General features: G+C 52.8%; 2 protein-coding genes across 4 annotated transcripts in view; one reads left to right on the forward strand and one right to left on the reverse strand.

Moving 5' to 3' along the window:
- The window catches only part of LOC144596430 (uncharacterized), a 336,471-nt gene that overhangs the window by 217,047 nt on the left and 97,124 nt on the right, over window positions 1–22,300 (forward strand). The gene's annotated exons all lie outside the window — the stretch shown is intronic.
- The window catches only part of syndig1 (synapse differentiation inducing 1), a 40,117-nt gene that overhangs the window by 7,686 nt on the left and 10,131 nt on the right, over window positions 1–22,300 (reverse strand). For all 3 annotated transcript variants that reach the window (XM_078405746.1, XM_078405747.1, XM_078405748.1), the window contains exons 2-3: window positions 15,958–16,465; window positions 8,653–8,790 (exon numbers count right to left, since the gene is read on the reverse strand). In XM_078405746.1, coding sequence (XP_078261872.1) covers window positions 8,653–8,790; window positions 15,958–16,392 — 573 coding nt within the window. In that variant the 5' untranslated portion in view covers window positions 16,393–16,465. The remainder of the gene's footprint in view (window positions 1–8,652; window positions 8,791–15,957; window positions 16,466–22,300) is intronic.

The following is a 22,300-nucleotide window of genomic DNA, read 5'->3' on the forward strand; positions in this document are numbered from 1 at the left end:
AGTGGCCGGCCCTACAGTGTCCGGGCCTACAGTGGCTGGCCCTGCAGTGTCCCGGCCTGCAGTGTCCCGGCCTGCAGTGTCCAGGCCTACAGTGTCCAGGCCTACAGTGGCCGGCCCTGCAGTGTCCCGGCCTGCAGTGTCCCGGCCTGCAGTGTCGGTCCGGGCTTATAGCGTCTCCCGGGCATACAGTGTTTGGGCCTACAGTGTCCGGGCCTACAGTGTCCCCCCGGGCCTAATACAGGACGTTGGCGGTCCCGTATGGGACAAACCAATTTAGCCCAATATACGGGATGTCCTGGCTAATACGGGACAGTTGGCAACCGTAGTCAGAATAAAACACCTCTTGCAATGAGGATAGGAGGGCAGGAGATTCCCCCAGCCTACAATCAGCTGTGGAGCAGACTGCATTGTGCAGGTTTGTGTGTGCTCACCAGGATCTGTCACACAGGAGTGATCACACGTGTCAATGTCGGAGGCCTGCTTATGAAGCCAACGTCAGAATCCTGGCAATTCCCAAAGAGACACTGAAGAAGGGACTCGACCCGAATCATCACCCATTTCCTTCTCGAGATGCTGCCTGACCCGCTGTGTTACTCCAGCACTCTGTGAAACGTCACCTATCCATGTTCTCCACAGATGCTGCCTGACCCGCTGAGTTACTCCACCATTTTGAGTCTATCTTCGGTTTAAAGCAGCACCTGCAGTTCCTTCCTGCACAAGGCCGTGAAGTGTTCTGGAAACCTGGGAAGAGTTCCTCCAGCACATTGTATTTTTGTTTGTGAACCAGTGCCTGCAGTTCCTCGTGTCACGGCAGCATGTGGTATGTGGAGCTGTTAAACATTGACAAAGGCTCTCATTCCTTCACTCTGTGTGTGTTTGACTGCAGCCCAAGGTGATTATCTGTAATGAGCATCTGCTGACTGTCTGCATGTCGCCCACACACTCGTCCTCCCACACAGTCAGTGCTGGGCAGCCTTCCCCAGCCACTGCTCTGCCCCTGCTCTGCAAACACATCCTGGGAGCCCCTTGCTGTAAGAATAGCATCGAAAGCACAAAGCATGAAGTGTCGGCAGCAACTGCAGGTGCTGGCCTGTATCGAGGACAGACACAAAATGCTGGAGTCACTCAACGGGTCAGGCAGCATTTCTGGAGAAAAGGAATGGGCGACGTTTCGGGTCAAGACCCTTCAATAGACAATAGACAATAGGTGCAGGAGAAGGCCATTCGGCCCTCCGAGCCAGCACCGCCATTCAATGTGATCATGGCTGATCATCCACAATCAGTATAAGAAAATAACTGCAGATGCTGGTACAAATCGAAGGTATTTATTCACAAAATGCTGGAGTAACTCAGCAGGTCAGGCAGCATCTCAGGAGAGAAGGAATGGGCGACGTTTTGGGTCGAGACCCTTCTTCAGACAATCAGTACCCCGTTCCTGCCTTCTCCCCATATCCCTTGACTCCGCTATCTTTAAGAGCTCTATCTAACTCTCTCTTGAAAGCATCCAGAGAATCGGCTCCCAGTCTTCTGAGGCAACTCTCTGGGTGAAAATGTTTTTCCTCATCTCCGATCTAAATGGCCTACCCCTTATTTTAGATTTTTTTTGTTGATTTAGATTCTACAGCGCGGAAACGGGGGTGGAGGGGATGGGGAGGGTGGGGGAGGGGGAGGGAGGGGGGAGGGGAGGGGGGAGGAGGGGGGGAGGAGAGGGTGCTGCACCAATGCAGGAGAGGTTTGGGCCCAACGGGTCCACTTGGTCTAGTATTTAAATAAGATCTCCTCTCATCCTTCTAAATTCCAGTGTATACAAGCCTAGTCGCTCCATTTTTTCAACATATGACAGTCCCGCCATTCCGGGAATTAACCTAGTGAACCTACGCTGCACGCCCTCAATAGCAAGAATATTCTTCCTCAAATTTGGAGACCAAAACTGCACACAGTACTCCAGGTGTGGTCTCACCAGGGCCCTGTACAACTGCAGAAGGAGCTCTTTGCTCCTATACTCAACTCCTCTTGTCATGAAGGCCAACCTGCCATTGGCTTTCTTCACTGCCTGCTGTACCTGCATGCTTGATTGACAGACATTAGACCTTCTTCAGACTGAGAGTCGAGGGAGAGGGAGACACAGAGATAAGGAAGGGTGAGGTGTGAAAACGAGACATCAAAAGGGGATGCAGCTCAAGGAAAATGTAGAATGGATCATTGTTAGCTAGGGGAAGGTGACAAACTGAACTAAGAAAGGACAGACGGACTGTTGGCGAGGGGCAGTTACTGCTGGTGGCACCAATGGAACTATCTAAAATGATGAGAGCCTCAGATAGGGTAGACAGTCAGAACCTGTCTCCCTGTGTGGAAGTGCCAAATGATAGAGGGCACAGCTGTAAGGTGAGAAGGGCAGAGCTGAAGGGAGATGTGCAGGGGTTGTGTTTTACACAGTGTGGTGGGGCATGGAACACGCTGCCAGGGATGGTGGTGGAGGCAGATGTGATAGCAATAGGCAAGAGGCTTTTAGAGAACGAGAGCCAGTTGTTCAGAGTGAATGTTTTGGCAGATTCTGATTTTTGAAAGAGATGCGATGATTGGATTTAAAACTGAAGGTAGAAAGGGCAACAACAGGTATCACCTAGACACAAAGTGCTGGAGTAACTCAGCGGGACAGGAAAAATGTTCCCAATGTTCCCAATGTTGGGGGAGTCCAGAACCAGGGGACACAGTCTAAGAATAAAGGGGAGGACATTTAAAACTGAGGTGAGAAAAAACCTTTTCACCCAGAGAGTTGTGAATTTGTGGAATTCTCTGCCACAGAGGGCAGTGGAGGCCAATTCACTGGATGAATTTAAAAGAGAGTTCGATAGAGCTCTCGGGGCTAGTGGAATCAAGGGATATGGGGAGAAGGCAGGCACGGATTACTGATTGTGGATGATCAGATGGCTCGAAGGGCCGAATGGCCTCCTCCTGCGCCTATTGTCTATGTTTCTATGACAGGCAGCATCTCTGGAGAGAAGGAATGGGTGATGTTTTGGGTCGAGACCCTTCTTCAGACAGGTTCCAGGCACAGCTCAGACCCTGGCCAGCATCGTACATCCTCCATGCTTTGTGGCTGCCCAGTGTCCCACTCCCTTCCTATTAAAGGGCATAAGGGATAGGAGCAGAATGAGGCCATTCGGCCCATCAGGTCTACTCCGCCATTCAATCATGGCTGATCTATCTCTCCCTCCTAACCCCATTCTCCTGCCTTCTCCCCATAACCCCTGACACCCGCACTAATCAACAATCTATCTATCTCTGCCTTAAAAATATCCACTGACTTGGCCTCCACAGCCGCCTGTGGCAATGAGTTCCACAGATTCACCACCCTCTGATTAAAGAAATTTCTCATCTCCTTCCTAAAAGAACGTCCTTTAATTCTGAGGCTGTGACCTCTAGTCCTAGACTCTCCCACTAGTGGAAACATCCTCTCCACATCCACTCTATCCAGGCCGCCCACTATTCCGTATATTTCAATGAGGTCCCCCCTCATCCTTCTAAACTCCAGCGAGTACAGGCCCAGTGCCGGCAAACGCTCATCATAGGTTAACCCACTCATTCCTGGGATCATTCTTGTAAACCTCCTGCATCTTCACCTTGGGTCCACCTGTTGTACTTTAGTTTGACTTGTATGTCAGGTATTTATGTACGGTATTACTTGATCTGTTAGGATAGCGTGTACAACAAAGCTTTTCACTGTACCTCGGTACCAATAACAAACCTGAAACCATTACTAGATAAGGTCACTGGTCAGTGGGGTCAGTGCAGAGTTGGTAGAGTCAGTGTGGGGTCGGTGTGGCGTCAGTGCCAGGACGGTACGGGGTCGTGGGGGGGGTCAGTGAGGGGTCGGTGGGATTGGTGTGGGTCAGTGTGGGGGGGTTCAGTGTGGGTCAGTGTGGTCAATGTGGGTCAGTGTGGTCAGTGTGGGAGGGGTCAGTGTGGGTCAGTGTGGGGGGTCAATGTGGGTCAGTGTGGGGGGGGGTCAGTGTGGGTCAGTGTGGGTCAGTGTGGTCAATGTGGGTCAGTGTGGGGGGGTCAGTGTGGGTCAGTGTGGGGGGGTCAGTGTAGGTCAGTGTGGGGGGTCAGTGTGGGTCAGTGTGGGGGGGGGTCAGTGTGGGGGGGTCAGTGTGGGGGGGGTCAGTGTGGGGGGGTCAGTGTGGGTCAGTGTGGGGGGGGTCAGTGTGGGTCAGTGTGGGGGGGTCAGTGTGGGTCAGTGTGGGGGGGTCAGTGTGGGGGGGTCAGTGTGGGTCAGTGTGGGGGGGTCAGTGTGTGTCAGTGTGGGGGGGCCAGTGTGGGTCAGTGCGGGTCAGTATGGGGGGCGGTCAGTGTGGGGGGGGTCAGTGTGGGGGGGTCGGTGTGGGGGGGGTCAGTGTGGGTCAGTGTGGGGGGGTCAGTGTGGGGGGGGGGTCAGTGTGGTCAGTGTGGGTCAGAGTGGGTCAGTGTGGTCAGTGTGGGTCAGTGTGGGAGGGTCAGTGTGGGGGGGTCAGTGTGGGGGGGTCAGTGTGGGGCGGTCAGTGTGGGGGGTCAGTGTGGGGGGGGGTCAGTGTGGGGGGGTCAGTGTGGGGGGTCAGTGTGGGTCAGTGTGGGTCAGTGTGTGGGGGGGTCAGTGTGGGTCAGTGTGGGGGGGTCAGTGTGGGTCAGTGTGGGGGGGTCAGTGTGGGGGGGTCAGTGTGGGTCAGTGTTTGTCAGTGTTGGTCAGTGTGGGTATGGTCAGTGTGGTCAGTGTGGGGGGGTCAGTGTGGTCAGTGTGGGGGGGTCAGTGTGTGGGGGTCAGTGTGGTCAGTGTGGGGGGACAGTGTGGGTGGGTCAGTGTGGTCAGTGTGGTCAGTGTGGGTGGGTCAGTGTGGGTCAGTGTGGGGGGTCAGTGTGGGTGGGTCAGTGTGGGTCAGTGTGGGTTAGTGTGGGGGGGTCAGTGTGGGGGGGTCAGTGTGGGTCAGTGTGGGTCAGTGTGGGGGGGTCAGTGTGGGTCAGTGTGGGGGGGTTAGTGTGGGTCAGTGTGGGTGGGGTCAGTGTGGGGGGGGTCAGTGTGGGTCAGTGTGGGGGGGTCAGTGTGGGTCAGTGTGGGTCGGTCAGTGTGGGGGGGGTCAGTGTGGGGGGGGTCAGTGTGGGTCAGTGTGGGGGTCAGTGTGGGTCAGTGTGGGGGGGTCAGTGTGGGTCAGTGTGGGGGGGTCAGTGTGGGTCAGTGTGGGGGGGGTCAGTGTGGGTCAGTGTGGGGGGGTCAGTGTGGGTCAGTGTGGGTTAGTGTGGGGGGTCAGTGTGGGGGGTCAGTGTGGGTCAGTGTGGGTCAGTGTGGGGGGTTCAGTGTGGGTCAGTGTGGGGGGGTCAGTGTGGGTCAGTGTGGGGGGGTCAGTGTGGGGGGGTCAGTGTGGGTCAGTGTGGGGGGGTCAGTGTGGGTCAGTGTGGGGGGGTCAGTGTGGGTCAGTGTGGGGGGGTCAGTGTGGGTCAGTGTGGGGGGGGGGTCAGTGTGGGTCAGTGTGGGTCAGTGTTGTTGTGATATTGTAGGGACTACTTTATTGTAACACAAGGACTACTTTGTTCGCCTGTGTAGTAACATGTATATAAGGTAATGATGTGATTAGGTGGCCACTCTGGTTCCAGGTGGCCACGAATAAACAGCCTGGAGTTGAGCTCCAGCATTGTAACCTTTTATACACGTGTACTTGTGGTCCGTCCAGAGTCACTAAAGGTACAACAGGTAACGGACCACAAAGTACAACATGGTGGCAGCGGTTTGGTGCTTCGCCGAGGAAGGTAATGAAACATGCCCAAGCAGAAAAGGTTAAAAAAAAATCCAAAAAAACCAGAGCCCTAAAGGGAAACAAAAAAAAGTTTCCAGCTCGGTACGGGACACTAGGAGTGCAACCCGACAGGGCCAGTATATGTAGGTATAATGACCTGCTCAGTAGTCAGCGCCGAGTGTCCGACATGACGCTGCAAGCTGCTGAGGGCGGTGTGTGCGGCGACCGGAGGGACCGACCACACGTGGAGGTGTGGCGGCCGGTAAGGCCGAGGCACTGTATACTCACCCAGGCGCGACGACCGGAGAGTTGGGACGGCCCTGGGCCCGAGGCAGCGGCAGCGTGTGTCGACTGTGAGCGGCAGCGGCGGGAGCACCCGTGGGCGGGGCCGGGTAGCACCGCGGTTACAGCAGCTGGGAGCCCAGCAGTGTCAGCCCAACCGTGTCAGCCCAACAGTGGGAGCCCAGCAGTGCCAGCCAAATCATGATGGTGGAGCATCTAGAGACTACACTACGTTTGATCTACACAGCAAGTCTTCTTGAGGGGAAGATATGGAACAAAATGAATATTTTGTGTTAATTATCTGTGTAATGATCTGTGTGTACTGAAAGCTTAATGTATTGCATTTGATGCTCTGGTATATATATGTATATATCTGTGGAGTGACCACCCGGAGATGAGTGACCACATGGAGTGAGTGACCACCTGCTGAGGAGTGACCACCCAGAGTGAGTGACCACCCAGAGTGAGTGACCACACGGAGTGAGTGACCGCCATGAAAGTGAAAAAAGCGATTGTGTTTTAGTTGTGTTTAATAAATATATTTTAGCCCTAGAAAGATAAAGGAAAAACCCAAGCAAATAAAAGTAGACAAAACAAAGATTTTATATAAGACAAGGGGGATGTTGTGATATTGTAGGGACTACTTTGTTGTATCACAAGGATTACTTTGTTTGCCTGTGTAGTAATGTGTATATAAGGTAATGATGTGATTAGGTGGCCACTCTGGTTCCAGGTGGCCACGGATAAACAGCCAGCATCGTAACCTTTTACACACATGTACTTGTGGTCCATCCAGAGTCTCAACAAAGGTACAACAGGTACCGGACCACGAAGTACAACAAGTGTGGGTCAGTGTGGTCATTGTGGGTCAGTGTGGGGGTCAGTGTGGTCACTGTGGGTTAATGTGGTCAGTGTGGGTCAATGATGGGTGTGGTGGTCAGTGTGGTCAGTGTGGGTCAATGTGGTCAGTGTGGGTCAATGTGGTCAGTGGTGGTCAGTCTGGTCCATGATGGGTGTGGATCTCAGTGTGGTCAGTGTGGGTCAGTGTGGTCAATGGTGGGTGTGGTGTGGTGATCGTAGGGTTGCCAACTGTCCCGTATTTTGGGCTAAATTGGTTTGTCCCGTGCGGGACCGCCCTTGTCCCGTATTATGCCTGGACAGTGTAGGCCCGGACACTCTAGGCCCGGACACTGTAGGCCCGGACACTGTAGGCCCGGACACTGTAGGCCCGGACACTGTAGGCCCGGACACTCTAGGCCTGGACACTGTAGGCCCGGACACTGTAGTCCCGGACACTCTAGGCCCGGACACTCTAGGCCCGGACACGGTAGGCCCGGACACTGTAGTCCCGGACACTCTAGGCCCAGACACTGTAGACCCTGATACTGTAGGCCCGGACACTGTAGGCCCGAACAATATAGGCCCGAACAATGTAGGCCCGGACACTGTAGGCCCGGACACTGTAGGCCCGAACAATATAGGCCCAAACAATGTAGGCCCGGACACTGTAGGCCCGGACACTGTAGGCCCGGACACTGTAGGCCCGGACACTGTAGGCCCGGACAGTGTAAGCCCGGACAGTGTAGGCCCGGACACTGTAGGCCCTGACACTGTAGGCCCGAACAATATAGGCCCGAACAATGTAGGCCTGGACACTGTAGGCCCGGACACTGTAGGCCCGGACACTGTAGGCCCTGACACTGTAGGCCCGGACACTCTAGGCCCGGACACTCTAGGCCCGGACACTGTAGGCCCGGACACTGTAGGCCCGGACACTGTAGGCCCGGACACTGTAGGCCCGGACAGTGTAAGCCCGGACAGTGTAGGCCCGAACACTGTAGGCCTGGACACTCTAGGCCCGGACACTGTAGTCCCGGACACTATAGGGTCGGACACTGTAGGCCCGGACATTGTAGGCCCGAACAATGTAGGCCCGAACAATGTAGGCCCGGACACTGTAGGCCGGACACTGTAGGCCCGGACACTGTTGGCCCGGACAGTGTAAGCCTGGACAGTGTAGGCCTGGACACTGTAGGCTTGGACAGTGTAGTCCCGGAGGCCCGGGCGCCGCCTAACGGAGGTTGCGTAGTAACCCGCCTCCCAGCCCGGGCGGGCACCATTGGTGGAGCGGGAGCACGTGGCCACTGGCTGGGTGAGGTCACGTGGGGTGCGGGGCGGTGACATAGAAAAGAGGTGCAGGGGGAAGCCATTCGGCCCTTCGAGCCACAATCAGTAACCCGTGCCTGCCTTCTCCCCATATCCCTTGATTCCACTAGCCCCTAGAGCTCTATCTAACTCTCTCTTAAATTCATCCAGTGATTTGGCCTCCACTGCCTTCTGTGGCAGAGAATTCCACAAATTCACAACTCTCTGGGTGAAAAAGTTCCTTCACACCTCAGTTTTAAATGGCCTCCCCTTTATTCTTAGACTGTGGCCCCTGGTTCTGGACTCCTCCAACATTGGGAACATTTTTCCTGCATCTAGCTTGTCCAGTCCTTTTATAATTTTATACGTCTCTATAAGATCCCCTCTGATCCTTCTAAACTCCAGTGAATACAAGAGTGCGATAGTTGGCCACCCTGGTGATGGTGGGGCTGGGACCTACCTCGTGTGATAGGTAGAAGGCAGCGATGCCCAGGGGCCAGAAGCAGCAGAGCATGGAGAAGACGCTGAGGCCCAGGTGGTCCTTGGGTGGGAGCATGAGGAAGTTGTCTTCACTCTCGGTGTCGCTGGAGTACTCACTCTGTACAGGGTGAGGGAGAGGCAGGTTAGCAGCTCCAACTCTCCACAACGCTCGCCCACACACACTGCTACACGACACCATCAGCAACACACGCACGCACGTACGCACGCACGCACCAACACACGGGCACAACGCACGCACGCACGCACCAACACACGGGCACAACGCACGCACGCACCAACACACGGGCACAACGCACGCACACACGGGCCAACACACGGGCACAACGCACGCACACACGCACCAACACACGGGCACAACGCACGCACGCACCAACACACGGGCACAACGCACGCACACACGCACCAACACACGGGCACAACGCACGCACACACGCACCAACACACGGGCACAACGCACGCACGCACCAACACACGGGCACAACGCACGCACACACGCACCAACACACGGGCACAACGCACGCACGCACGCACCAACACACGGGCACAACGCACGCACACACGCACCAACACACGGGCACAACGCACGCACGCACCAACACACGGGCACAACGCACGCACACACGGGCCAACACACGGGCACAACGCACGCACACACGCACCAACACACGGGCACAACGCACGCACGCACCAACACACGGGCACAACGCACGCACACACGCACCAACACACGGGCACAACGCACGCACACACGCACCAACACACGGGCACAACGCACGCACGCACCAACACACGGGCACAACGCACGCACACACGCACCAACACACGGGCACAACGCACGCACGCACGCACCAACACACGGGCACAACGCACGCACGCACGCACCAACATACGGGCACAACGCACAAACCAGCTACTCCATCAAAGGGACTTGGGAGTGGTGGCGCAGCACTCCCACAAAGTTCATTTGCAAGATCGGTTCGATGCATAGAGTCTCTTACCCAGAGTAGGGGAATCGAGGACCAGAGGACATAGGTTCAAGGTGAAGGGGAAAAGATTTAATAGGAATCTGAGGGGTGACTTTTTCACACAGAGGGTGGTGGGTGTATGGAACAAGCTGCCAGAGGAGGTAGTTGTGGCTGGGACTATCCCATTGTTTAAGAAACAGTTGGACAGGTACATGGATAGGACAAGTTTGGGGGGATATGGACCAAGCGCAGGCAAATGGGACTAGGGTAGCTGGGACATTGTTGGCCGGTGAGGGCGAGTTGGGCCGAAGGGCCTGTTTCCACACTGTATCACTCTATGACTCTATGATGGGCTTGTTTCCACACTGTATCACTCTGTGACTCTATGAAGGGCCTGTTTCCACACTGTATCGCTGTACGACTATGACTCAAAGTCAAATCGGTAGTAAGGAAGGCTTGGATAGGGTGGATGTGGAGAGGATGTTTCCACTAGTGGGAGAGTCTAGGACTAGAGGCCATAGATTCAGAATTAAAGGGCATACCTTTCGAAAGGAGATGAGGAGGAATTTCTTTAGTCAGAGGGTGGTGAATCTGTGGAATTCATTGCCACAGAAGGCTGTGGAGGCCAAGGCAATGGATATTTTTAAGGCGGAGATCGATAGATTCCCGATTAGTGCAGGTGTCAGGGGTTATGGGGTGAAGGCAGGAGAATGGGGTTCAGAGGGAAAGATAGATCAGCCGTGATTGAATGGCGGAGTAGACCTGATGGGCCGAATGGCCTAATTCTGCTCCTAGAACTTAGGTACTTGTGTACCAACTCAATGGATGAGATAGAAGTCAAGGGTCAAGAATGAAGCGCAAAGACTGTTGTCAAGACTCAAGAGTATTTGGGTTCTTGAGGATGTTGCCAGGACTCAAGGGCCTGAGCCACAGGGAGAGGTTGGGCAGGCTCAGAAGTGATTGCTTGGAGCGCAGAAGGATGAGGGATGATCTTATAGAGGTGTATAATATCACGAGAGGAATAGATAGGGTGAATGCACTGTCTTTCCCAGGGTTGGGGATTCTAAAACTAGAGAGCATAGGTATAAGGCAGTGGTGTCCAAACTTTTTTCAAAGAGGGCCAGATTTGATAATGTGAAAATACCCAAGGGCCAATGGAAATGAATTAGGTAACTTATCATGGGAAATTAGATGTTGTCTGTTAACCCCCCCGGACCTTTAACCCAATGCGCCCCCCCCCCCCCCGGACCTCGCGTCTGACATTCCTCAGGTCGGGCAGCGCTGACCGCCGGGAGATGTAGTCGCCATCGCCTCTCCCGCTGGGGGTGGTGGGGGATGCGGCACCCGCCCGACTGACGGGAACGCCTGTCAATGAGCGTGCGGGGTGAGGGGAGCTCAGCTACTGCTCTCCCGTCCCGTCCCGTCCCCCCCGCATGCCCTCAACCCCGCCGCCGGGAAGTGTAGTCGCCGTCGCCATCGCCTCTCCCGCTCGGGGCGGGGGGGGGGGGGGAAGGTCAGGCAGCGCTGACCGCCGGGAGGTGTAGTCGCCCTCTCCCCTCTCCCCTCCCCTCCCCCCTCCCCTCCCCCCCTCCCCCTACCTTCATTCTGTTAGACAGTGCTGGCGGGCCATAAATAATACATTTTAAGACGGAAGCTGCGGGCCGTAAAAAATCTGACCTCGGGCCGCGATTGGCCCCCGGGCCGGACTTTGGACATGTCTGGTATAAGGTGAGAGGGGAGAGATTTAAGAGCGACCTCAGGAACAATCTTTACACTCAGAGGGTAGTCAGTAGTTTAGTTTAGCGATACAGCGCGGAAACAGGCCCTTTGGCCACCGGGTCCACACCGACCAGCGATCCCCGCACATTAACACTATCCTACACCCACTAGGGACAATGTTTACATTTACCAAGCCAATTAACCTACAAACCTGCACGTCTTTGGAGTGTGGGAGGAAACCGAAGGTCTCGGAGAAAACCCACGCAGGTCACGGGGAGAACGTACAAACTCCGTACAGACAGCACCCGTAGTGGGGATGGAACCCGGGTCTCCGGCGCTGCATTCGCTGTAAGGCAGCAACTCTACCGCTGCGCCACCGTGACCTATCTATGTGAAATGATAGGCCAGAGGAAGCTATAGAAGGTGATATAATTGCCCGGATGGACAGATATATGCAAAAGGAAGGATATGGGCCAAATGCAGGCAAATGGGACTAGTCCAGTATGCCAACTTGGTCAGCATGGGCAAGGTGGGCAGAATGGCCCGTTTCCATGCTGTGCAGATCATTGATTAAGAGCTGCCTGTCGATGTGTGTGCGTGTGACATGCCAAACCCTCGAGGAAAAACAGTTGCAAGCGTGACCTAGAGGATGTGAGAATATGATTATATATAGGCTGGGTGGGTGCACGGGTCGGTCGATAGACAGATAGACAGGTAGACAGATAGACAGGTAGACAGAGAGACAGAGAGACAGACAGAGAGACAGAGAGACAGGTAGACAGGTAGACAGATAGACAGAGAGACAGGTAGACAGATAGACAGGAAGACATGTAGACAGAGACAGATAGACAGGTGGACAGAGAGACAGAGAGACAGATAGACAGGTAGACAGGTAGACAGAGAGACAGATAGACAGGTGGACAGATAGACAGAGAGACAGAGAGACAGGTAGACAGAGAGACAGAGAGATAGACGGGTAGACAGATACACAGGTAGCCAGATAGACAGATAGACAGAGAGATAGACAGATAGACAGAGAGACAGAGAGATAGACAGATAGACAGAGAGACAGATAGACAGAGAGATAGAGAGATAGACAGAGAGATAGAGAGATAGACAGAGAGACAGATAGACAGATAGACAGAGAGATAGCACCATCACGGACCTCACCATTTCCGGCGATCTACCCTCTAATGCCTCCAAATTTATCGTTCCCCAGCCCCGCACGGCCCAATTTTACCTCCTACCTAAAATCCATAAACAGAACTGTCCCGGCAGACCCATTGTTTCTGCCTGTTCATGTCCCACCGAACTTATCTCCACCTACCTCAACTCCATCCTATCCCCCCTGATCAAATCCCTCCCCACCTACGTCCAAGACACCTCACACGCTCTCCGTCTCCTCGATAACTTCCAGTTTCCAGGCCCCCACTCCCTCATCTTTACCATGGATGTCCAGTCACTCTACACTTCCATCCCCCACAAGGATGGTCTTGAAGCCCTCCGTTTCTTCCTCGACCGTAGAACCAGCCCATCTCCATCCACTAACACTCTCCTCCGCCTAGCAGAGCTGGTTCTTACCCTCAACAACTCCTCCCACTTCCTCCAAACCAGAGGCGTAGCTATGGGCACTCGCATGGGCCCTAGCTACGCCTGCCTCTTTGTCGGGTACGTCGAACAATCCCTGTTCCGGACGTACACTGGCCCCATCCCCGAACTCTACCTCTGCTACATCGACGACTGCATTGGTGCTACCTCTTGCACCCATGCAGAACTCACTGACTTCATACACTTCACTTCCAATTTCCATCCTGCCCTTAAATATACCTGGACTATCTCCAACATCTCCCTCCCGTTTCTTGACCTCACCATCTCCATCACAGGAGACAGACTAGTGACGGACATTTACTATAAACCCACCGACTCCCACAGCTATCTGGACTACACTTCTTCCCACCCGGTCTCCTGCAAAAAGTCTACCCCTACTCCCAATTCCTCCGTCTACGCCGCATCTGCGCCCGGGATGAGGTGTTTCACACTAGGGCATCAGAGATGTCCTCGTTCTTCAGGAAACGGGGCTTCCCCTCCTCCATTATAGATGAGGCTCTCACTAGGGTCTCTTCTACATCCCGCAGCTCCGCTCTTGCTCCCCCTCCCCCCACTCGCAACAAGGACAGAATCCCCCTCGTTCTCACCTTCCATCCCACCAGCCAGCGGATCCAACAAATCATCCACCAACATTTCCGTCACCTACAACGGGACCCCACCACTGGCCACATCTTCCCATCCCCTCCCCTCTCTGCGTTCCGCAGAGACCATTCCCTCCGTAACTCCCTGGTCCACTCGTCCCTTCCTACCCAAACCACCCCAACCCCGGGCACTTTCCCCTGCAACCGCAGTAGATGCAACACCTGTCCCTTTACCTCCCCCCTCAACTCCATCCAAGGACCCAAACAGTCTTTCGAGGTGAGACAGAGGTTCACCTGCACTTACTCCAACCTCATCTACTGTATCCGCTGCTCCAGATGTCAACTTATTTACATCGGCGAAACCAAACGCAGGCTCGCCGATCGCTTCGCTCAACACCTGCGCTCGGTCCGCATTGAGCAAACTGATCTCCCGGTGGCTGAGCACTTCAACTCCCCCTCCCATTCCCAGTCTGACCTTTCTGTCATGGGCCTCCTCCAGTGCCATAGTGAGGCCCACCGGAAATTGGAGGAACAGCACCTCATATTTCGCCTGGGCAGCTTGCAGCCCAGCGGTATGAACGTTGACTTCTCCAACTTTAGATAGTTCCTCTGTCCCTCTCTTCCCCTCCCCCTTCCCAGATCTCCCTCTATCTTCCTGTCTCCACCTATATCCTTCCTTTGTCCCACCCCCGACATCAGTCTGAAGAAGAGTCTCGACCCGAAACGTCACCCATTCCTTCTCTCCCGAGATGCTGCCTGACCTGCTGAGTTACTCCAGCATTTTGTGAATAAATACCTTCGATTTGTACCAGCATCTGCAGATATTTTCTTATAGACAGCTAGACAGATAGACAGATAGATAGACAGACAGATAGGCAGACAGACAGACAGACAGACAGACAGACAGACAGATAGATAGATAGATAGATAGATAGATAGATAGATAGATAGATAGATAGATAGATCTGTGACCCCGTCTCCGTGTCTCTGTGTCTCTGTGTCTGTGTCTCTGTGTCTCTGTGTCCCTGTGTCCCTGTGTCCCTGTGTCTCCGTGTCTCCGTGTCCCAGTGTCTCCGTGTTTCCGTGTCCCTGTGTCTCCGTGTCTCCGTGTCCCTGTGTCTCCGTGTCTCTGTGTCCCTGTGTCTCCGTGTCCCTGTGTCTCTGTGTCTCTGTGTCCCTGTGTCCCTGTGTCTCCGTGTCCCTGTGTCCCTGTGTCTCCGTGTCTCCGTGTCTCTGTGACTGTGACTCTGTGTCTCTGTGTCTCTGTGTCTCTGTGTCTCTGTGTCCCTGTGTCTCTGTGTCTCCGTGTCCCTGTGTCTCTGTGTCTCCGTGTCTCCGTGTCTGTGTCTCTGTGTCTCGTGTCTCTGTGTCTCCGTGTCTCCGTGTCTGTGTCTCTGTGTCTCTGTGTCCCTGTGTCTCTGTGTCTCTGTGTCTAAGTGTCTCCGTGTCTCCGTGTCTGTGTCTCTGTGTCTCTGTGTCTCTGTGTCTCTGTGTCCGTGTCTCCGTGTCTCCGTGTCTCCGTGTCCCTGTGTCCCTGTGTCTCTGTGTCCCTGTGTCTCTGTGACTGTGACTCTGTGTCTCTGTGTCCCTGTGTCTCTGTGTCTCTGTGTCCCTGTGTCTCTGTGTCCCTGTGTCTCTGTGTCCCTGTGTCTCTGTGACTGTGACTCTGTGTCTCTGTGTCCCTGTGTCTCTGTGTCTCTGTGTCTCTGTGTCCCTGTGTCTCTGTGTCCCTGTGTCTCTGTGTCTCCGTGTCCCTGTGTCTCTGTGTCCCTGTGTCTCTGTGACTGTGACTCTGTGTCTCTGTGTCCCTGTGTCTCTGTGTCTCTGTGTCCCTGTGTCTCTGTGTCCCTGTGTCTCTGTGTCTCCGTGTCCCTGTGTCTCTGTGTCCCTGTGTCTCTGTGTCTCTGTGTCCCTGTGTCTCCGTGTCCCTGTGTCTCTGTGTCCCTGTGTCTCTGTGTCTCTGTGACTGTGACTCTGTGTCTCTGTGTCCCTGTGTCTCTGTGTCTCTGTGTCTCTGTGTCCCTGTGTCTCTGTGTCCCTGTGTCCCTGTGTCTCTGTGTCCCTGTGTCTCTGTGTCCCTGTGTCTCCGTGTCTGTGTCTCTGTGTCTCTGTGTCCCTGTGTCTCTGTGTCTAAGTGTCTCTGTGTCTCTGTGTCTCTGTGTCTCCGTGTCCCTGTGTCTCCGTGTCTCCGTGTCTCCGTGTCTCTGTGTCTCTGTGTCTCCGTGTCCCTGTGTCTCCGTGTCTCCGTGTCTCCGTGTCTCCGTGTCTCTGTGTCTCCGTGTCTCCGTGTCTCTGTGTCTCTGTGTCTCCGTGACTCCGTGACTCTGTGTCTCTGTGTCTCCGTGACTCCGTGACTCTCTGTGACATTAACGACCACACGCTGGTTCGTACCTCCAGCTCCTGGAAGTCGTCCTCATCCTCCACATCGTAGGAGAGTGTCTGCAGTTTGCTGTCGTCCGTGGACAGGTCAATGAACTGCCCGTCCTGGTAGTCCAGGCCCTGGTTGAGAGGGGCCTTGCTGTCGATGAAGGTGGTCTCACAGGTGTCCGAGCTGCTGTCATCACAGGGGACCAGCATGCTGTCTGTGTAGGTGAAGATGCCCGTGCAGTACTGTGTCTCCACTGCTTGCTGCAGGCTCTGGGCACTGAGTACCTGCTGCTGGCTCTCCCCCAGGCCCAGCTCCCTCTGGTAGTGTGGCGTGGGGTAGACGCACAGTGACCCCTCTGAGCCTTCCACGTGGGCCTGGGTGGTGTTGATCAGGCCATTGGCTGTCGCCGCTCCGGGCCTGCGGCCTTTCCGCTGCTCCCCCTCCCCCTCCCCCTCCATGCTCGCGGTCTCCAGCACTCTCCGAGACCAAATTACCCACACGCCTCACACATCTGACCTGTGGGTCGTCACCCTGTGAACCAACACAAACACATCCTTCAATACATCATAAGGTCATGAGCGATAGGAGAAGAATTAGGCCATTCGGCACGTCTAATCTGCCGTTTAGTTTCATTTAGTTTAGAGATACAGCGCGGAAACAGGCCCTTTCGGCCCACCGGGTCCGCGCCGACCAGCGATCCCCGCACACTAACACTATCCTAGATGAGGAAGAACTTTTTCAGTCAGAGGGTGGTGAAGGTGTGGAATTCTCTGCCTCAGAAGGCAGTGGAGGCCAGTTCGTTGGATGCTTTCAAGAGAGAGCTGGATAGAGCTCTTAAGGATAGCGGAGTGAGGGGGTATGGGGAGAAGGCAGGAACGGGGTACTGATTGAGAGTGATCAGCCATGATCGCATTGAATGGCGGTGCTGGCTCGAAGGGCTGAATGGCCTACTCCTGCACCTATTGTCTATTGTCTATTGTCCTACACACACAACCCACTAGGGACAATGTTTACATTTACCAAGCCAATTAACTTACAAACCTGCACGTCTTTGGAGTGTGGGAGGAAACCGAAGATCTCGGAGAAAACCCATGCAGGTCACGGGGAGAACGTACAAACTCCGTACAGACAGCACCCGTAGTGGGGATGGAACCCGGGTCTCCAGCGCTACATTCACTGCATTGAACGGTTGGAGCTGCGGTTGGACTCATTCTGGAGCATCCACGATGCTGAGGTCGTGAATAGCACGTATAGCGAGTTGGCCACACCACAAGTAAAAGATAAGCGGACAGAAAGGAAACGGGTGGCCACTAGCCAGCGTAGCAGTAGGCAGGTAGTGCAGGAGTCCCCTGCGATCATCTCCCTCCTAAACAGATATGCCATTTTGGATACTGTTGGGGGAGATACCTCATCAGGGGAAGGCAGCAGCAGCCAAGTTCATGGCACCGTGGGTGGCTCTGCGGCAAAAGAGGGGAGGAAAAAGAGTGGAAGAGCTATAGTGATAGGGGATTCAATTGTAAGAGGAATAGATAGGCGTTTCTGCGGCCGCAAACGAGGCTCCAGGATGGTATGTTGCCTCCCTGGTGCAAGGGTCAGGGATATCTCTGAGCGGCTGCAGGACATTCTGAAGGGGGAGGGTGAGCAGCCAGTTGTCGTGGTGCACGTTGGCACCAACGATTTAGATAAAAAACGGGATGAGGTCCTACAAGGTGAATTTAGAGAGCTAGGAGATAAACTAAAAAGTAGGACCTCAAAGGTAATAATCTCTGGATTACTACCAGTGCCACGTGCTAGTCAGAGTAGGAATAGGAGGATATTTCATATGAATACGTGGCTTGAAAAATGGTGCAAGGGGGAGGTATTCAAATTTTTAGGACATTGGAACCAGTTCTGGGAGAGGTGGGACCAGTACAAACAGGACGGTCTGCACCTGAGCTGGAATGGAACCAATGTCCTAGGGGGAGTGTTTGCTAGTGTTGTCGGGGAGGATTTAAACTAATGTGGCAGGGGGATGGGAGCATGAGCAGAGAGACAGAGGGGTGTAAAATGAGGGTAGAAGCAACAGGTAGCAAGGTGAAAAGTAAAAGTGGCAGGCAGACAAATCCGGGGCAAAAATCAAAAAGGGCCACTTTTCAACATAATCGTACAAGGGGTAAGAGAGTTGTAAAAACAAGCCTGAAGGCTTTGTGTCTCAATGCAAGGAGTATACGTAATAAGGTGGATGAATTAAATGTGGAGATAGTTATTAATGATTATGATATAGTTGGGATTACGGAGACATGGCTCCAGGGTGACCAAGGCTGGGAGCTCAACATCCAGGAAATTAGAAATGCGTGCACTAAAGGCGCAGCAGTTATAATGGGTGACTTCAATCTACATATAGATTGGGTGAACCAAACTGGCAGGGGTGCTGAGGAAGAGGTAGCAAGGTGAAAAGTAAAAGTGGCAGGCAGACAAATCCAGGGCAAAAATCAAAAAGGGCCACTTTTCAACATAATCGTACAAGGGGTAAGAGAGTTGTAAAAACAAGCCTGAAGGCTTTGTGTCTCAATGCAAGGAGTATACGTAATAAGGTGGGTGAATTAAATGTGGAGATAGTTATTAATGATTATGATATAATAATAATAATAATACATTACATTTATATAGCGCTTTTCATATACTCAAAGACGCTTTACAGGGATTTAGAGAACATAGGGAAGTGAATAAATAGATAAATAAGTAAACGAACAGAGAAAGGAGACAGAAGGTGAGGTGGTTGAAGGCAGTACTGAACAGGTGAGACTTCAGTGATGTTTTGAATGTGGTGAGTGAGGAGGAGTCTCTGACGGTTTGAGGTAGTGAGTTCCATAGGGTGGGAGCAGCGATGGAGAAAGCCCTGTCCCCCCAGGATCTGAGTTTGGTCCGGATGTGGGGGGATAGGAGATTGGCAGCAGCAGAGCGGAGTTGGGATTACGGAGACATGGCTCCAGGGTGACCAAGGCTGGGAGCTCAACATCCAGGGATATTCTATATTCAGGCGGGATAGACAGAAAGGAAAAGGAGGTGGGGTAGCGTTACTGGTTAGAGAGGAGATTAAAGCAGTGGAAAGGAAGGACATTAGCTTGGAGGAAGTGGAATCGATATGGGTAGAGCTACGAAACACTAAGGGGTAGAAAACGCTAGTGGGAGTTGTGTACAGGCCACCTAACAGCAGTAGGGATTTTGGGGATAGCATCGAGCAGGAAATTAGAAATGCTTGCACCAAAGGCGCAGCAGTTATAATGGGTGACTTCAATCTACATATAGATTGGGTGAACCAAATTGGCAGGGGTGCTGAGGAAGAGGATTTCTTGGAATGATTTGAGAGATGGTTTTCTAAACCAACATGTCGAGGAACCAACGTGAGAACAGGCCATTCTAGACTGGGTATTGAGTAATGAGGAAGGGTTAGTTAGCAGTCTTGTTGTGCGAGGCCCCTTGGGCAAGAGTGATCATAATATGGTAGAGTTCTTCATTAGGATGGAGAGTGACAAAGTCGATACAGAAACAAGTGTTCTGAACTTAAAGAAAGGTAACTTTGAGGGTATGAGGCGTGAATTGTCCAAGATAGACTGGCGATTGATGCTGAAAGGGTTGACGGTGGACATGCAATGGAAGGCATTTAAAGGTCGCATGGATGAACTACAACAAGTGTTCATCCCAGTTTGGCAAAAGAACAAACCAGGAAAGGTAGTGCATCCGTGGCTAACAAGGGAAATCAAGGATAGTATTAAAACAAAAGATGAAGCATACAGATTAGCCAGAAAAAGTAGCATACCAGAGGACTGGGAGAAATTCAGAGTTCAGCAGAGGAGGACAAATGGCTTAATTAGGAAAGGGAAAATAGATTATGAGGGAAAACTGGCAAGGAACATAAAAACAGACTGCAAAAGCTTTTATAGATATGTCAAGAGAAAAAGATTAGTTAAGGCAAATGTAGGTCCCTTGCAGTCGGAAACAGGTGAATTGATCATAGGGAACAAGGAGATGGCAGACCAATTGAACAAATACTTTGGTTCTGTCTTCACTAAGGAAGACATAAACCGTCTGCCGGAAATAGCGGGGGACCGGGGGTCTAATGAGATGGAGGAACTGAGGGAAATCCAGGTTAGTCGGGAAGTGGTGTTAGGTAAATTAAATGGATTAAAGGCAGATAAATCCCCAGGGCCAGATAGGCTGCATCCCAGAGTGCTTAAGGAAGTAGCCTCAGAAATAGTGGATGCATTAGTGATAATTTTTCAAAACTCTTTAGATTCTGGAGTAGTTCCTGAGGACTGGAGGGTAGCTAATGTAACCCCACTTTTTAAAAAGGGAGGGAGAGAGAAAACGGGGAATTATAGACCAGTTAGCCTAACATCGGTAGCGGGGGAAATGCTAGAGTCAGTTATTAAAGATGTGATAGCATCACATTTGGAAAGTGGTGAAATCATCGGACAAAGTCAGCATGGATTTACCAAAGGCAAATCATGTCTGACGAATCTTATAGAATTTTTCGAGGATGTAACTAGTAGAGTGGATAAGGGAGAACCAGTCGAAGTGTTGTATCTGGACTTTCAGAAGGCCTTCGACAAGGTCCCACATATCATATCATATCATCATATCATATATATACAGCCGGAAACAGGCCTTTTCGGCCCTCCAAGTCCGTGCCGCCCAGCCATCCCCGTACATTAACACTATCCTACACCCACTAGGGACAATTTTTACATTTACCCAGCCAATTAACCTACATACCTGTACGTCTTTGGAGTGTGGGAGGAAACCGAAGATCTCGGAGAAAACCCACGCAGGTCACGGGGAGAACGTACAAACTCCTTACAGTGCAGCACCCGTAGTCAGGATCGAACCTGAGTCTCCGGCGCTGCATTCGCTGTAAAGCAGCAACTCTACCGCTGCGCTACCGTGCCGCCCTAAGGAGATTGGTGTACAAACTTAAAGCACACGGTATTGAGGGTTCAGTGTTGAGGTGGATAGAAAATTGGTTGGCGGACAGGAAGCAAAGAGTAGGAATAAACGGGTCCTTTTCGGAATGGCAGGCAGTGACTAGTGGGGTACCGCAAGGCTCAGTGCTGGGACCCCAGTTATTTACAGTGTATATTAATGATTTGGACGAGGGAATTGAATGCAACATCTCTAAGTTTGCGGATGACACGAAGCTGGGTGGCAGTGTTAGCTGCGAGGAGGATGCTAGGAGGCTGCAGAGTGACTTGGATAGATTAGGCGAGTGGGCAAATGCATGGCAGATGCAATATAATGTGGATAAATGTGAGGTTATCCACTTTGGCGGCAAGAACAGGAAAGCAGAGTATTACCTAAATGGTGACCGATTGGGAGAAGGGGAGATGCAACGTGACCTGGGTGTCATGGTGCACCAGTCATTGAAAGCAAGCATGCAGGTGCAGCAGGCAGTGAAGAAAGCGAATGGTATGTTGGCATTCATAGCAAGAGGATTTGAGTTTAGGAGCAGGGAGGTTCTGCTGCAGTTGTACAGGGTCTTGGTGAGACCGCACCTGGTGTATTGTGTGCAGTTTTGGTCTCCTAACCTGAGGAAAGACATTCTTGCCTTAGAGAGAGTACAGAGAAGGTTCACCAGATTGATCCCTGGGATGGCGGGACTTACATATGAGGAAAGACTGGATAGACTGGGCTTGTACTCGCTGGAATTTAGAAGACTGAGGGGGGATCTTATAGAAACATATAAAATTCTTAAGGGGTTGGAGAGGCTAGATGCGGGAAGATTGTTCCCGATGTTGGGGGAGTCCAGAACCAGGGGTCACAGCTTAAGGATAAGGGGGAAGTCTTTTAGGACCGAGATGGGAAAACATTTCTTCACACAGAGAGTGTTGAGTCTGTGGAATTCTCTGCCACAGAAGGTAGTTGAGGCCAGTTCATTGGCTATATTTAAGAGGGAGTTAGATGTGGCCCTTTTTGCTAAAGGGATCAGGGGGCAGGTACAGGCTACTGAGCTGGATGATCAGCCATGATCATATTGAATGGCGGTGCAGGCTCGAAGGGCCGAATGGCCTACTCCTGCACCTATTTTCTATGTTTCTATGTTTCTAACTCTACCGCTGCGCCACCGTGCTGCCCTTTTGAAGGAACTCCAGATGCTGGTTTATACCGACGATAGCCACAAAGTGCTGGAGTAACTCAGTGGATCAGGCAGCATCTCTGGAGAAAAAGGATGGGTAACCTGGGCCATGCCTGGATTAGGGGGCATTAGCCACAGGGAGAGTCTGGACAGACTGGGATTGTTTTCTCTGTGATGCCTGAGGTCACGGGGAGACCTGATAGAAGTTTATAAAATGATAAGAGGCAGAGATAGGGTAGACAGTCAGAGCCTTG

The sequence above is a fragment of the Rhinoraja longicauda genome, chromosome 9 (genome assembly GCF_053455715.1).
Source record: "Rhinoraja longicauda isolate Sanriku21f chromosome 9, sRhiLon1.1, whole genome shotgun sequence".
In the NCBI taxonomy this organism is placed as follows: domain Eukaryota; kingdom Metazoa; phylum Chordata; class Chondrichthyes; order Rajiformes; family Arhynchobatidae; genus Rhinoraja; species Rhinoraja longicauda.